Source organism: Ruditapes philippinarum, unplaced genomic scaffold (assembly GCF_026571515.1).
Source record: "Ruditapes philippinarum isolate M1 unplaced genomic scaffold, ASM2657151v2 ctg9_1_1_1_1, whole genome shotgun sequence".
Lineage (NCBI taxonomy): Eukaryota > Metazoa > Mollusca > Bivalvia > Venerida > Veneridae > Ruditapes > Ruditapes philippinarum.
The window spans coordinates 754705-772961 of NW_026865571.1; the positions used below are offsets into that span (position 1 = coordinate 754705).

General features: G+C 33.1%; 1 protein-coding gene across 1 annotated transcript in view; it reads right to left on the reverse strand.

Moving 5' to 3' along the window:
* Window positions 1-284: 284 nt before the first annotated feature.
* The window catches only part of LOC132729583 (ral GTPase-activating protein subunit beta-like), a 55576-nt gene continuing 37603 nt past the window's right edge, over window positions 285-18257 (reverse strand). Inside the window, exons 14-27 of the mRNA XM_060715365.1 lie at window positions 17628-17995; window positions 15873-15941; window positions 11083-11193; window positions 10613-10790; window positions 10379-10470; window positions 8176-8303; window positions 6378-6627; window positions 5917-6090; window positions 5433-5571; window positions 4945-5088; window positions 3999-4226; window positions 3442-3598; window positions 2547-2663; window positions 285-2122 (exon numbers count right to left, since the gene is read on the reverse strand). Coding sequence (XP_060571348.1) covers window positions 2002-2122; window positions 2547-2663; window positions 3442-3598; window positions 3999-4226; window positions 4945-5088; window positions 5433-5571; window positions 5917-6090; window positions 6378-6627; window positions 8176-8303; window positions 10379-10470; window positions 10613-10790; window positions 11083-11193; window positions 15873-15941; window positions 17628-17995 — 2276 coding nt within the window. The 3' untranslated portion in view covers window positions 285-2001. The remainder of the gene's footprint in view (window positions 2123-2546; window positions 2664-3441; window positions 3599-3998; window positions 4227-4944; window positions 5089-5432; window positions 5572-5916; window positions 6091-6377; window positions 6628-8175; window positions 8304-10378; window positions 10471-10612; window positions 10791-11082; window positions 11194-15872; window positions 15942-17627; window positions 17996-18257) is intronic.

The window sequence follows — 18257 nt, forward strand, 5'->3', positions numbered from 1 at the left end:
AACAACAACTAAGGCACAGCAATCATAATAGCTCCACTTTTTCTTTGAAACAGACAAGCTCAAAATTGAGATATCAACAGTACAGACCTTGTTCAGACTGAATGTATAGGTGTAGACCGACTTGGCTCTATACTGGTGGCAAAGGTTAGTCACTATCAGTTCTAGCAAGCTTGTGGTAAGCCCTTTGTAATGGTATATTCTATTTTAAGAAATCAGAACATGATTTTGAGCGTTTAGGGATCTTTAACCATTTGGTTTACATTACAATAAATTATAACAATAAAAACATTTCCATTTTTATTTCTCAAGTTAGTTAAAACATTAACAAATATTGCACCTTTTTGATTGATCAAATACATGTATGTTTTAATAATAAATTGCTATTTATATGTTTATACACTAAATCAAAATAAAATTGCTATAACATAATATAATAACATAAACAATCTACTCAAACTATGTTAACATAATGTTAATTGGCAAACATTTCTAGTATTTTGTTAATTGTCTTGCCAAAGTAGTTTATCATGAAACAATCTTTTATTTTCTTTAAAAAGGGAGTTTTTTTAAAGATTGTTTTCCTAAGCATTAGATTAACATATTTAGCAAAACTATTTCAACTATTGTATTATAAACATATTACTACATGAACAACTATAAATCAACCTCTAGCACTTTATTTTTGGTTATGATTTTTTTAATTCATGTACAAAACTATGTACAAAGTAATCTCTTATCATAATATTCTAAACTTTACAATATCTAACAAATTTCTAATATGTACAAATATCCTAATAAACATCTCTAATCTGAGCCATGGTTTCTAACTTAAAAGAATTGTTTCTACACAAACATTTTTTCTTTGTTGTTTTTGTATATTTTACCCATTTTCTAATTTTAAAGGACTTCAGTTATATAAACCATGGTTTCTTTTTTTAAAAGGATTGTTATAATTTAAACCATGGTTTCTTTTTAAATAGGATTATTGTTATTAAACCATGATTTTTAAGGAAATTGTTGCTACACAAGCCATGGTTTCTAATGTAGAGCTGTTATCTTAACCATGCTGATTATGGTATTTCAAACCATGGATTCAAATTGAAGAGGACTTTTTTAACTGAACCATGGACATTCCTGGTATCTAATGTATACATTTCTAATACATTTGCTATATCAAATCTATCTTATTTCCATGTTTACATTGTCATAGAGCTACAGCCACATGCATTATACATAGTCATAATCATGTTTACATTTCTAATACACTGTCATGTTAACATATCAAATACATTATTGTGTTTACACAGTACATAAAAGAATTTCAACATATACTATAAGAAAAAAATCTAACAAATCAGTTATGTCTATACATATAACACAAATGCACATTTTACACATGCCATGTTCATATTCTAATACATAATACATGTATATGCCATTTGTGTATTTCGTCTTTCAAACATGATAGTTGTACAGGTATGTGATGCTAACAGTTTCCAACAGACTAGAACAGTTCAAACAAATCAAGTTTAATGCCCAGTACTGGTTTATTGAATAAATAAACAAGTGCATAGGAAGATATGTGTATTGAATTTGTGTATTTTAAATTTCATGAAACAGGGTGTTTTACACTTCACAAGACAAAGAATTCTAACTTTGTGATAATTTGGTTAAATATCTTTAGCAATGTAACAGTATCCAGACATTTTTCATCAATTTCAACATCTACATGATAATAGTTCAACCTTGGTTGGCTTGAACAAGAATCTCTCGAACAAATTTGCACAGGCCCTTTGAGTTGGAGCAAACAAAGTTTGACTGTATTTGCAAATATCACTGAGCAAATACTTGAAATTTCAAAACCTACTGTCTCTATTTTGTTGTCTTTACTAAAGAAGAAAACCGATGCCAAACTAAAGCTATGCATCCGACTTGGCACTGAAAATGTCTCATTTCATCAACATTAAATTTATGCAGAAAAAAAATCTAAGTAAATGTCAACTATTCTTTGCACACATCCTGGAACAAGGCAGTATAGAAATCAGGAGCATCCATTTTCATCTGGTAATTCTTCACCATTTCCTGGATCTTTAACTTCCTTCTAACATGTGGGGGCTGATACCTGTAGAAATATTGTACCAATGTGTTTTACAGATCATATTCTATGTTTAAGTTTCCTACATAAATATTACACATTATGTAGAAATTTTACACTAAGATTACCTAATTAATAACTTTTAAACATGTGTTTTATAGATATTTTATGCTAAAACATCCAATATGAATATCCTATGCTTAAAACTGCTATATAAATATGTTGACAGTTTTTAAACAGTACTAAGGTGGAATTATCCTGTTTTGAATTATCAATGCAAGGGTTATCAAAATACTGAAACTATGAAGTTGATCTTCAAAGTGCTGTTCTGACAAAGTCAATAGTCTTTCATTTTTGATACAAATATATGAGTTAAAAGTACCTATGTTATTATATACAATGCCATTTCATTAAATGGTTTTACAAAGTTAAAATCATAGAATTCACTTACAGTTCACTCTCGAGACGTTTTCTCTTACAAATGTTGATAGCCGTCTGTCTGACCAGGTTACCAAGGCAACGTCTGCTCACAACCATCCCATCAACCAATGGAATAGCCATTGTTAATCTATGAAGAAGAAAAAGTCTACTTTGAAAAAAGCATTTTTTCCCTATCCCCTACATAATCTATTTTTTGTATCCAACCTATCCCCTACATAATCTATTTTTTGTATCCAACCAAGAATATCAGCAACATTAACAGATGCTCCCCTTTGTCAAAGTTAACATCATGGCCTTTTCTATGAAGAAAAGTGGGAAAATCCCTTTTCTAACTCAGTGACATGACTGATGTTGACAATGACCATCCTCAAACCCCTCCAGAGTGTCATATGGTGACATTCTAGCCTTACTAAAAGAGAAATCCTTGAATTATTTTATACATAAGTATCACCTGAGCAGGTTCTGCAGTAGAACCACCAATTTGTATAAGCCAACAATGTACATGTAAGAATTCGACACCCATTGCACATCAACACTTTCAAGGTCAAATGGCATTTTCCTGCTAACTGGTGGATTAAGTCAAAGCTACCATTGTTGAATTATTTCAGGGAAAAGCAGAAACATATATTGTAACCACAAACCATTTGTAACCTAATTGGAAAACACCAAAGCCAAGAGTGGAAAGTGATTTGAAATAACTTAGTAACCTTAACATCTCAGCCACAGAGCCTTTATTAAAATTACACTAAAATCTATCTTATAAATTCAATTAAATTAAACATGGCATATGCGCTAAAAACAATTGAAGAAAATCAAAAGAATACAAATAATTTAATATTCCACTTTGTCTAGACCCCTAGCACCAAGATATTATTCATCAAAACAAGCAATAAGAATTAACTTACTTTCCAGTTTGTCCCTGCATATGTATACGGAACAATCCATTCTGTAGAGCATGTATGAAGATTATAAACACGTCTTTCTCTGGTGCTCTAGGTAATGTCAGTGAACTGCTTGTAGAGTGGTGTTCCAGGCCAGTGCTAGTTACACCGAGTAACTCAACTATAATTTTGACAAAATCATTTGTAGCCATTTCAGATTGTTTTCGTTACAATTTTAAATTATATTCACCTTATTAAAGTCATATATAATTAAGAGAAAAGTAGTCCAAAGATGTTTAGCAAAGCATTATTCCTTCAAATTTAAAATTATTTTCGTAAACTATGGTTACATTGTTAGAACAAAAAAAAAACACAAAAAACTTAAAGCAGTAAAAAGCAGAATGATAAGAAATCAAATTTTGGAAATTGTCATCTTGTGATGTATTATCAGCTAGCATTCCTTCTTAAAAACAAATTTACAATGTGTCATGATATATTTATGGGTTAAAGGCCAACACACAAAAGAAAAAAAAAATCTTTATAAATTGTTGAAATATACATTAAAGTGAAAATATATTTACCAGAAGGGAAATTTTCATGGTCTTCAAAGTTTTCCAACCAAACAACAAATATTTTGGTATCTGGTCCCATCATTAACGGTTGTCGTCCTCTCTTGGACCTCATCATAGGGGCATCAGTTGGGGAACCAGGGGACTCCAGGCGCATTCTGTCAACAGATTCCTGGGTAAGTGATCGCGGTTTTGTAAGGGTTACTGAGGAACTCCTCTTCATAAATTGGGGTGACTTGTCTGAAATTAATAGTAAAGGTTGGCAAATTTAAATCAACTACAGTATAATGATACATACAGAAACATGTATGTGTATACAGTATATCAATCCTTTACACAATTAAATTTATGAAATGAGCTTGTCCTTCTTTGAACTAAGATCTGTCCTTTGTTTATTTAAAAGAATTCAATACTTAGATCTACATGTAAATATCTATGTGCTATTATCATATATATTTTGGTCAGTCTGCAATTCGTATTAAAATAGTCCTAGGGCATAGAACATAATAATCCTGAATATATTTTTAAACCTTTCCCTGCTGGAAATGATTAGCCTTTGCAGCCAGGATAGACTTCACATATGGCAGTCTGATCAAACTCTATACTGATGACTGACCATCTTGATTTCACCAAAAGTGATAATGGACAGTTCAAAAAATGAAAGATGAATAAGTCCATTTAAGAAATACAGCAAGTTACATAATCACTCCCCAAAGTTCTATGGTAATGATTACTTCCCTTTGCCACCAGCATCGAGTCAGGCTCTATGTTGTTGGTTTCTAAAAGTTATAACTTAACCATGAAATCCTTAAAATTGAAATCCATTCAGTTTCTAACTTACAGTGCATCATACATATTCAGCAAACTAAGGATTAAAATTCAAGGTTCAACACTCTAAGTCATACTAATGAAGACATAGAATTTGGCAAAATAGAATTATGAAAGTTTAAGCACTTACCACCTTGAGGGTCAGCTAGATATCTGTTATAACTGTCAATAGATGGCACAACAAAAGCTACCTCAGACATAACATCAGCCCAGTATAAAACCTGCTGTCTACCATCATATACACTTCCACCAGTACCTCTAGGATATTCACTATCTGTCATACATAAAATAGATGAACAAGACATTATTTTCTTATGAGTTAAACCTGTCATTATGAAGTTAATTTATGTTCTTAAAAAGAACAGTGACTATCAATTAGACATAATCTTGATAAAACTGACACAAATCAAAACCTCTTATACCAAAATTAAAACACAGCTGAGTACAGGCGCTTGTTTCGATGGATTTTAACATACATCTACGCTGTTAACATCATACAGTGACTTTCAAGCTTTACTTATGGTGTGGAGGAAAACCTCAGGAGCCCCTTCATGCATTATTTCAGGCACAAGCAACTGAGGAAATGTAAAGAAATTTAGGTGCAAGTCTCATACTTACCACTAGCATCATCTTGATCCATGATTTTCCAGCTGGTAGCTACATGTCCTGTCCATCCAGCATGTTTCCCTATATCTACAGGCCAGCCAAGTGAATGTAAGAACTCAAGGAACTGAGGCTGAACACTTGTTCTTGATGACTGCAAACAATAAAACATCCAAGATTAACTTTCTTAAATACCTTGGTTTACCTTTTCTTTCACTTCCCTGGACCAGAAGATCCTAGCAGGTGAATTGGATCATATATTAAAAGCAGCTTTCTAAATGTTAGCAAATACTGAAGATGTCTTACAGAAAGCCAACAGACTTGCTGACAAGATAACAGAAATTATGTTCAACACATAGTTTGGATAACAGATAACTTGTACTTATTAAAAATGATATTTGAAATTTGTTTTGTACATAGGCAACATGCCTCAGGATCTGATGTTGTTCCCAAGACTAAATACAATATAAGAGGTACAACAAGGTAAAAGTGAACTTACAACATTAGAGACAATATCCTGTGCCTGTTTCTGTCCAGTTTTCACATAGAAGACATGAACAGTATCACTATCTCTGCTAGGTATACTATCCAATGCTTCAATATCGGAGAATAAATTGGTGTTACTTGTGTCCAACATCACTAGAGCTGGAGGAAGGCTACAGTTGCTAGGCTCCTATAATGTCAAAATGAAAGTATCATTAAACAAGAGAACATGTTTCATAAAAAAATTACTTTTTACATGAAGACAATCATACAGTCAACAAAGAACATCTTAAAGATATTACACTATAGTGTATATAAATGCTTAACAAAACTTTAAGTATACCACAGTTCGAATGAGAGTTTTTTGTGTAAGCCTTAACATTTGAAGCAAGTTTTCTATTGCATAACATTTGTGATTTGTTGTACATATTTTCCTTTGCTGAAGTTAATGTATCTTACACCAATGTATATTCAAACCTTTAATGCCTCTAGTGACAAAAATCCATAGTGAGATAGAAACAGTCTGGCAGTCTGGAACTCTTGACACACTTTCGGTTGTTTACACTCCATGGGCGGAGTCTTCCTGCGTGCCGCCTCCACCTGACTCCGCCTCGCAATGTTATTTTCAAACTGCGTCTGCTGCTCAATCTGCCTCTTCAGTTTATCTAGGTCAGACTCCATTTTAACATCTGTTACCAGGGAGTCTAGGGTCGGTATACTTTTATCTCTATAAATGTTGCAAAATATTTTGGAAATAAATGCGTGTCATATTTTACTGATTATCTAAGACGTAAGTAGAAATTGTTAAAAATTCATGTTAACAAATTTTTGTATGACCTGTAGTTTTCTTTGTTCAAAAATTAAGGGAGACAAAAGAAATTGTCTTTCTTCATTCTTCCTGAAGTCAACAGAACATACATACATATATATAATACCTATTGATTATTGGAAGATACAGGTGTTACATTTTAACAACCGGGGGAAATATACAATAAATGATATCTATTCTGTCACAGAAATCTTTTGTGACAGAAATAAAAAAAAATAGTTTTAGTAACAAGAGGGCCATGATGGCCCTGAGGTCGCTCACCTGTATATAGGCCCCTGGAGCAGGGCCAGTTTAAACCCCAGGGCTTTTATTTGAACAAACTTAAGACACCCATTAGAAGATGTTTCTTGATGTTAAGTTTTTTACTACACACATATAATGAAAAAAACAATGACCTCTGCCCTCCCCCACCCCCTCCCCCGGCAGGGTCAATTTTTACCCAAGGGCTTTTATTTGAACAAACTTGGTAGACACCCATAAGAAGATGTTTTATGCTAAACATCTAAGCTCTAGCTCATTGGGTTCTTTAAAAGAAGATTTTTTTAAGTTTTTACTATACACATATAGTTAAAAACAATGAACCCCTGGGGCATGGCCAGTTTTGACCCCAGGGATTTTATTTGAACAAACTTTGTAGACACTTACCAGAAGATGTTTCATGCTTAATATCTAAACTCTAGCTATTTGGGTTTTTTCAAAGAAGATTTTTAAGTTTTTGCTATACACATATAAGGAAAATCAATGACCCCCGGGGCGGGGCCAATTTTGACCCCAGGGCTTTTATTTGAACAATCTTGGTAGACACCCATTAGAACATGTTTCATGCTAAATATCTTAGCTCTAGCTCTTTCAGTTCTTTAAAAGAAGATTTTTTAAGTTTTTACTATATGCATATAGGGAAAATCAATGACCCCCTGGGGCGGGGCCAATTTTGACCCCAGGGCTTTTATTTGAACAAACTTGGTAGACACTCATTAGAAGATGTTTCATGCTAAATATCTTAGCTCTAGCTCTTTGGGTTCTTTAAAAGAAGATTTTTTAAGTTTTTACTATATGCATATAGGGAAAATCAATGACCCCCTGGGGCGGGGCCAATTTTGACCCCAGGGCTTTTATTTGAACAAACTTGGTAGACACTCACTAGAAGATGTTTCATGTCAAATATCTAAGCTCTAGCTCTTTCGGTTTTTTAAAAGAAGATATTTAAAGTTTTTTCTTTCGGTTGCCATGGCAACCAGAGTTCTGCATGGAATTAAATTCTTTGAACAATTTTTAAAGGTGCCCATCAAAGGTACATTCCTGTGAAGTTTGGATGAAATTGGCTCAGTGGTTAATGAGGAGATGTCATTTAAAGTAAAAGTTTACGGACGGACGACGGACGGACGAAAAGCGATCACAAAAGCTCACCCTGTCACTTTGTGACAGGTGAGCTAAAAAATGACTTACGCCATAGTAAGGGGTATTTTGTCGACACTATCTGGGAAAAACTTGTGTTTTACTGTATGATGTGTACCAATGTTTTCATTTGGCAGTGGTCGCTGAGGATCTGACAGAAGACTCTTTGATGATGACATCTGTGAATAGAAAATGCCATAAATATAAACTTTGATAAATAAGCCTGAAGTCACACTCCTAGACTTCTCATCTGTTAACCTTAAAGAAAAACTGGTGGAAACTCTTTTCTTATTTATCAGGCATATCTTTACCTTTATGCCCTTAACAGAACACCTTTATCATGGCTTTAAGTAAAAACAACCTTACCAGCTTGGTAAGAAGAGCATGAATATGGTCTATATGATCTAAGATTTGTCAGTTTGAGTCCATTCAACTTTGAGTCAAGGTGTCTCATGTATTTCTGTGAAAACTTGTGTGATGACTGAATACAATATATAATATGCTCTCAACTGCTGTTTCAGATGAAGTTGCTTCAAGAAAATTCAGGTAAGTAACAAAAGCTGTCTGTAGGACAGCATGCTCGACTATTCTAAGTGCTTGATAGTAAAAGAGCCTTGATATTGTTAAATTTTTTAAGTTCACAAAAGGGCTAATTTTTTTTTATAAATTCATGTTATAGGCCTTAGAGAGAGTCTAATTATACAGAATTGGGTTGACTATTCGGAAGGTAATGTCACAAGGGTTTTTTATTGAGTATAATAATACTAATTACCTATGAATACATAAATTTGACAGAAAAGGTACAAAGGCTTGTTATTAAGATGTTTTATCAAGTAAATCACTACTTTATTATTATGAATGCATAAATTGTCCAAAAAAAGGCACAAACCCTTCAGTAGTTATTGAGATAACAGCTTACAAGCAAACTTTACCATGAATTTCTAAGTTGAAAAAAGGGGAGAAAATCAGCCTAAATGCAAGATAGAATTATGGATCTTTGTCAGTGACCTACAATTATGACCCTAAATGCATATGTGAAGTTTTAAATAAATATCTTTAATAGTTATTGTGATATGTAAAACTTGCATGTAAACATTAACCAGAGACTAAGTAGAAAAGGGGATATGAATCAGCCTTAATGCAAGATAGAGTTATGGAACTTGGTCAGTGACATACAATTATGACCCTCCAATTATGACCCTAAGTGCATGTGTAAAGTTTCAAGTAAATATCTTTGAAGACCGTTAACCTTTAACCAAAATTTCTAAGTTTCAAAGGGGTAAATAATTCTGCAAATATTGCAGATAGAGTTATGCAATTTTGCAAAACTGATGTACATTGTTACTATAAATAAGTATTTTAAATTTCAATTGATAATCTCAAGCAATAATTGAGATATTTGACTTTACAAAAAACTTTAACCAAAATTTCTAAGTTCCAAAGGGCATAATTCTGTCAATATGGTAGGCAGAGTTATCCAACTTGTCAATCTGATGTACATTGTTACTATAAATAAGTATTGTAAGTTTCAATTGAATATCTCAAGCAATAATTGAGATATTTGACTTTACAAAAAATTTTAACCAAAATTTCTAAGTTAAAAAGGGGCATTATTCTGTCAATATTGTAGGCAGAGTTATCCAACTTGTCAATCTGATGTACATTGTTACTATAAATAAGTATTGTAAGTTTCAATTGAATATCTCAAGCAATAATTGAGATATTTGACTTTACAAAAAACTTTAACCAAAATTTCTAAGTTAAAAAGGGGCATAATTCTGTCAATATTGTAGGCAGAGTTATCCAACTTGTCAATCTGATGTACCTTGTTACTATAAATAAGTATTGTAAGTTTCAATTGAATATCTTAAGTAATAATTGAGATATTTGACTTTACAAAAAACTTTAACCAAAATTTCTAAGTTAAAAAGGGGCATTATTCTGTCAATATTGTAGGCAGAGTTATCCAACTTGTCAATCTGATGTACCTTGTTACTATAAATAAGTATTGTAAGTTTCAATTGAATATCTTAAGTAATAATTGAGATATTTGACTTTACAAAAAACTTTAACCAACGCAGACGCGGACGCGGACGCCAGGGCGACTACAATAGCTCTCATATTCTTCGAATAGTCGAGCTAAAAAATGTACAAGAAAGAATCTAGGAAAATGAGCTACATATGCAATAAAAACAAGAAAAACATGTTTAAGTAAAAATACCAATAAGTAGAACAAGAGCAATATATATTTTACCTTATTTGTGCGGGGAGAATGTCTAAGTTGCATTGTCCAAGCATGTCGACCAAACGGACCTCGTATCAGAGCTGTTACTGTTGGCAATGGATCTGAAAGCACCAACATCAGTATTTCAAAGAAATAAAAGGAAAATATTCCCTAATTCCGAAAAAGAAATTTTTTATAGTTTGATCATGAAATATCAATAAAACAAGAAAAATGTTTTGAAAAGTAACAAGACACACTACCCACCTTCGTAATTTCCTAGTGGTTGTTCCAAAAGCCCGATAATGATTGAGTTGTCCAGGACAAAGTATCTAAATGGTGATCCATGTTCTGGTAGTCCTGTTCCTTTGGCGTATCTCAACAGAGACTTCTCATCTAGCAATGAGAACAATGACTCAGGTCCACATGGTGGAGGAAATGCTCCCTAAAATACCATTGAATTATTATTGAACAGTAAATAAACATTATATCAGATAATTATCTACATTGTATCAATACCTATTAATTTATTTAAAATTGATAAAATTATTTCAATTTAAAATTCTCTTAAGAATTTTTTTCTTCTATTTGGTTTTAAATCACACTGACCCAATTTTGGCAACCATCTATATTGGATCTTAAATTGGAAGAGAGCAGGTACTACTTTATGTGTAACATGGGCTGTAATTACTGGTATATGCTGTTTTCCCAATAAAGAATTAAGAGTTTTTACTTACCACTTGATCAATGATACATGTCAGGACGGCCTCAGCAGCATCTTTGACTCTCATTGAGGCCGGCATCAGGTCTTTCTCACCCTTAAACTTAGGTGTATCACTTGCTTTATTCTAGAAATTAAAACCATAGAATCAGTCATACTATGTAAAGCTCTAATTTCATTACAATTATCACATTGTGGGACAATTTCTTTCTTTCTTATATTACATTTGTTTTTAATGGAAATAAAGTTATAATAAATTCCAATTTATCTCTTCAATACACACCTTAACTTAAATACATGCATCATATCAAGAAAATTTGTTTTCTAAAGACTAGAAATAGGGGGTAAAAAAGCAAAACTGAAACTGAACAAAAATGAAAAATCTGAGTAGCTTGTTGAAAAATTGAAAAATAAAAATATAAAAAAATAAATAAACAGAAAACTGATCATTATCTTTAATGCACTCCATTCTTTAAAGTACTGACATGTTTATAAATCTTGTTAAATTGCAACACTATTTATACTTTTTTAATGACAATAGAAATATTTCAAGGGAAGAATTTATGGGGGTCACCTGGCTCATTTCCCAGATATCTACTATTAAATTTGAAAATTTACCTTATTTCAAGGGCAACAAATGCTATTCTTAAGATCTTTTTTACTATATCTTGAAATGAAATTACAAACATATCACCATTTTTATCTAGCATTACTACATACACAGTTTACATTGTATAAAATAGGAAACATTGAAAAACAAGGTAAATGGAATATGAAACTCATGTTTATTGATAGGAAAAGTTTTCTACAAAATTTTACACTAATTTGATATACAGGATGATTAAAACTCCCATTGGACTGTCTAGCTTTCTATGTAGGTTTTTAAAAGCTTTAGTTCATAAATTACTGAATATAACTAGAACTGCCACTATCATGGCGTGAATACCCCCGCATACCACTTTGTCAGAATCAACAGTGGCCATTTAGAGCTCAAGGACAACCTCCCTGCCAAATCTGAGGTTACTAAGCCAGTGCATTTGCATTGCTAAGTTATGTATTCTACATGCTTCAAATGTGAAAATGTCAAAATCAATACATTGCGGACAGGACATTCTTTAGCAATTGAGAAGAAAAGCTTTTTTTTTGTCAAGGTCCCTGTGACCTTGACCTTTGACCCAGTGACCTCAAAATCAATAGAGGTCACCTTATAGTCATGATCAACATCCATGCCAAATATAAAGACAGTGGGTCAAAGGAATCGTAAGTTAATGGGTGGACAAACTTTTTGAAGTCAAAGTCCCTATGACCTTGACCTTTGATCCAGTGACCTCAAAATCAAAAGGGGTCATCTACTAATCATGATCAACATCCATGCCAAATATGAAGACTGTGGGTCAAAGGAATCTTAAGTTATTGGGCGGACAAGCTTTTTGAAGTCAAGGCCCATGTGACCTTGACATTTGACCTGGTGACCTCAAAGTCAATAGGGGTCATCTACTAATCATGACTAACCTCCATGCCAAATATGAAGACTGTGGTTCAAAGGAATCTTAAGTTATTGGGCGGACAAGCTTTTTGAAGTCAAGGCCCCTGTGACCTTGACCTTTGACCTGGTGACCTCAAAGTCAATAGGGGTCATCTACTAATCATGACTAACCTCCATGCCAAATATGAAGACTGTGGGTCAAAGGAATCTTAAGTTATTGGGCGGACAAGCTTTTTGAAGTCATGGCCCCTATGACCTTGACCTTTGACCTGGTGACCTCAAAGTCAATAGGGGTCATCTAATTATCATGACTAGCCTCCATGCCAAATATGAAGACTGTGGGTCAAAGGAATCTTAAGTTATTGGGCGGACAAGCTTTTTGAAGTCAAGGCCCCTGTGACCTTGACCTTTGACCTGGTGACCTCAAAGTCAATAGGGGTCATCTACTAATCATGACTAACCTCCATGCCAAATATGACAACTGTAGGTCAAAGGAATCTTAAGTTATTGGGTGGACAAGCTTTTTGAAGTCAAGGCCCCTGTGACCTTGACCTTTGACCTAGTGACCTCAAAATCAATAGGGGTCATCTACTAATCATGACTAACCTCCATGCCAAATATGAAGACTAAGGGTCAAAGGAATCTTAAGTTATTGGGCAGACAAGAAAAAACTGACGGACGGCCGGACAAGCTGATTCCAGTATACCCCCCTTACAATTTTGTTGTGCGGGGGTATAATTAACCATACATGATCACACATATCTAAACAAAGATTTTATTCATTGAAATTCATACTTTTCTGGCATTACGACAAAACTATTCTAAACAAGAATCAAGCAAAATGAAGAGAGCTGTCTAATTTTAGCATTCTGATCTACCACATCGTCGGATACCCACGGCCGAACCATTATCATTCATCATGATTGCATGTTATGTGACATGTTAATCAGTCGTGGGTATCCGACGATGATCTACCATTGCATAACGTCATCTGTAAAGTTAATACAGAGTCCTCTATCTGGTTGATCATGCAATTCAATTGTGCATTTTTTATTGACACAAACAAAGAAGTGGTTTGTTTAACAATCAATATTCACATTATAGAATGTTTATTAGGAGGTAGTCTTAAAATCAGGTTCTACATATCATACTGTTGTAGTATGTCGCTTATGAAAGATTTAATCATCAAAATTAACATCCCATATGATATTCTTGACTCTATAGAAAGTTGTAAGTTTATTTTCTAAAAGACAAGTAATAGACCTGATTGAGTGTTTGATTTTGTCCCCCCCCCAACCTCTCCCTACCCTGCCCAAAAAATCTTTCTTCATTAATATGTGACAAAGAGCAAAATATACATATAATAAAAAGACCTACTTCACTGTAATATCACACTATAGATACATTAAGATAATATCCCACCCAGTCCTACAACAATTCCCTTGACACTGTGAATGATACAAGGAATCTGCCAGTATACTAGTATGTTTATTAATGGTTTTTGGTACACAACTAGGACAGGAATATACCCATGACTTCCACCATACAATCCAAACAGTAAATCAACAATTTACTCCTGCAGTTAAAGGACCAAAAGTATTTCACTTTTCCTATACTTAAGACTTGGATGACATATTACTGTATGACTTTGCATTAGAAACTAGCATTCCTGAGTTAATGTGTAGAAAAATCACTATTTACATCAAAACAAAATAGTTCCATGGGCAACACTACCTAAATCAGCTAAAAGGTTTAATACCTGATTAAAACGCATCTGTAAATCCATACATGATACATGTACTTTCATTCATTCATATATATATTTGTATATATATACAGAAATTTTTTTAAAGCTATTAAATCTATTGTTGTCAAGTCATAGATAATAAAAAAGAATAAATTCATGCTGAGTTAAACTGAAACTTTATGTTATAAATAAAATGAAAAGGAGAAAAATAATATAATATAAATCAAAGTTATAAGGTACTAGCATAATATCAGTAACTGGTTACATTATTAAACTTAAATATAAACTGATTAAGTATAACCAAAAACAAATATGGCATTCATGAAACTAATCAGTGAAAATGAAAAATAAATAACTAAAGTACAGGGCAAACAAGAAGTAAAACTGTGATAAAAACTAGAGACAATATGTATAAAAGTCCATTTACAAATATGTGTGTTTAAAGGCAGATGTGGTTCTTCTTTCAAATTATACAAGAAATATTATATTTGGATTCCTTTGTTGAGATATAGCATAATTTCTAACATTCAGTTTATAAAGACTAATGTGCAAAATAATGGAGAAGTATTTAACCCTAAGCACGCTTGCCAGAGATTGAATCTACTCATACGACCAGTGCAGACCAAGAACAGCTGGCACATCAATGCCCAACTAATCATGGTCTGCACTGTTTGCTATTCAGTCAGTACATATTTTGAAATCTTTCCTAAAAATGATGAATGGTTTTGTCCAAACTGAAAGATAGACAAGACCATTTAAGTTAGGGCCAATATATTTGACATGACCAATGAATACCGTATACCGTATGTAAAGTACTGAATTTCAAGTTCAAAATTGCTTTAAACACACATATTTTCAGCTTGAATCAGCAAAGTGAGGTGGGTTATATATATTTAGGGCCGCTTGTTTAAACTTGATTGTCTACACATTGTCATTCAGTTAAATAGATACAGGTATGGTAAGATTAACTTGGTTGTCAATAATTTATTAAAATGTAAAGTTCAGTGTAAAGTACAGTGGCAAAAAGATCATGTGTTCATTTACAATAAATTGACACGCATCTCCTTTTTTTTCTAAATTTTTTTCCTAAATTATGGCAAAAAAGCTCTGGCTACCAATTAAAGCACACTTTGGTCACCAGTATGGTTTGTATACATCAGTATAGCAAGGTTTATACCACAGGTACGAGCCAGCCTATGCTACAAGTAAAAGCAGGCTTGTGCAATCAGTATCGTCAGGCCAGGCTACACATCTGTGAAACATGACCAGACTATGTTCTGACTGCAGCTAAATTTTGTATTCTTTTTTTTTCAAATCTCTCAAATTCTAAATTCAAAGCAGGAAAAGTCCTTCACAAAAATAATGTTGGATAAAGCGCCATATTTTAGCCTCCTGCACCCTGGATCTGCCTTTTCTTCTCCCTTTCACAACTAGCTATCAGGGACTACTGTTTTATTTATATTAATTTATCAAATTTCCAAGAAAAACTTTGGCATCAACTGGAGACAATCAAGTTTAATTGAACAAGTAGCTGTGTATAGGATAATGTGCAGGAGCGTGTTACAATATATACCTGCGTGTAAACCGATTTTTCATCTTTGCCGAATTTTAAAGACACAGTTCCCGTGTCAGAAGATTTCTTCTGAAAACCAAGTTGATGTAGCAAACAAACTTAACATGAGATCAACTAAATGACAGAAGAAACTATCAACAAAGTAAAAATGTGAGCAGCCAGTCTTACACATCTCAAGTCAATGAAAAACACACGAGAAAGTTTTCATTATTGATGAAACTTAATATCAAATTCAAATTTGAAATATAGGAAGAGAGTAAATGAGGCCCTTTTTTAAAAATCTGTTTTTGATAAAGCGACTAACTTATCACTGAATTGTGAATTACGAATTCACTTTACTTTTGTAAAAATGTTATTAAATTTTAGAATGGATTTTCATCCAAAAATGTTATATCCAATAGGTAAAAAGAAAGTTAAGTTGTGAAAGCGTTTTTTATTATCGAATGATGTTGAATAATGGGCGGTTATGTGATAAAAAAATTTAATTCCTGTCATCTAAGACTGACTGCTTACAAAGGTAGTTCTACAATAATAACATTAAATTCTACATAAAAAAATATCGGAAAAAACAACTCTTCTACGATTAAAATATGTAAACACACTAATTCCAATAATTAAGCCATAAACAATCTTCTGTTTGTATCGAAGCACTGTTTATATACATTTTGTACCTTTAAATATAACTTGCAAAATTGCTGAATTATCAGAATGTGTATAGATTTAAAACTGACATTGAACATGTGTATATAAATCTGAGTGATAGCTGGAAATAGAACAGACCTATAGCATTAGATATAGCTATAGAGCTAGGCCATCTTGCTCCTTTATACAAGTCAGACCATACTCATGCCCATTTAAAACATTTCCTTAGAAAATGTTTAGTTTACCCAAATATGCCTTGTCCGTAAGATAAAGGACAAGTTGATTTCTTGAAAAACTGACAGAGTAAGAAATTTATCACATACTTATGCCCCAATTTATAAAAATGAAAACTGTCAGAATACTGATATTCCAATTACCAAAGGTGCTTAATTGTCAAGTACTTTTGAATACTTTGAAATTTATCTCAGAAGGCTAATGGCAATGACATGTCCATGCCACGACCCTGAACATAATACAGTTTGACCAGTCATTACACTGTCAGATGCTTAATTTTAGGTTTTTGATATTGAAATCTCATAAATCAACAGTGGACAATTTCAAACAGGAAGCAAGGCAAATCTAAGTGGGGGTGGGGGGTAAAGGTTAAAGGTGAAATGACATCATCAGCATGCATCAGTGTATAAAAGTGTGCTGGTTACAGCTGTATAATATAGCTGTGATATAAATACATGTACACCAATCAAAGTTTACTGGAGAAAATGGTGCATTATACTGGTGGCAGAAAAAAATGTGTGCAAAGAGAATACACTGTAAATGAAAATTCTTGAAAAAAAAAATCTGAAAAGAATTATGTTCTTGATGTAAAATTACTTTTCTTAAAAAAAAAAAAAGATTAAAATTTCAATTACATCATTTCGTATTTGCTGCTTAAATATACCTTCATTTTAATGAATTCCCACAAAATATGGATAATATATATATATACATTCTATGAAATATTTTGTAGAGAAGCAATTTGTATGTTTAGAGCTTTCCTAGAGCAGGTGGTCATTAATGTTGCATTACATATGATAAGCTTGGATATAATTTGGTTGTAAATTATTAAGTTACACACTACTTAGCATGTAGAGAAGTTGTAAAATAGAAACATACCTGTGACTTTGATCCAGAGATGCCAAGCTCCACAACTTCAAGGACATTGTGGAGACATTCTTTATCATACAACAACCGACTGTGTTCAACTAACCAAAGTGTTAAGCATTTAAAAGCAGCCACAATCATTGAATGTAGGTCACGGGAGTGATTCGGGGCCGGCCGACTGCACTGAAACACAATGAAGTCACAGATCCACTTGACGGTACGTTTGCACATAAGCATGTTTGGAGGTGTAATGTTGACCTTGGCAAGCCCTGACAACAGCTCCATGGCAGCTAGAGCCGTACTGAGTTCACCTTTCCATGAAGCCATGAGTCTATTACACACTAGAGAGGTTGCCTGACCAAACAGACCGTAAGCTGTTTCTGTTAAAAAGAGAAAACAATATATCTGTAAATATCTAAATTTGTGAACGGATTACAAAACATAAATCAAATAGGAGACAAGAACTGTGGAATGATCCAACTTAAATTATTTTGATTTTTGATATCCTATAATGTAACCATTGATGTGGAATGAAATTTTCAAAATATGTAACAACTGACTGCAAACATTGCAGATCATGATCAGATGTGCTGACTGATTTTGGTCTGTACTAGTTGTATTGGCAGAAACTGTTGCTGTCAG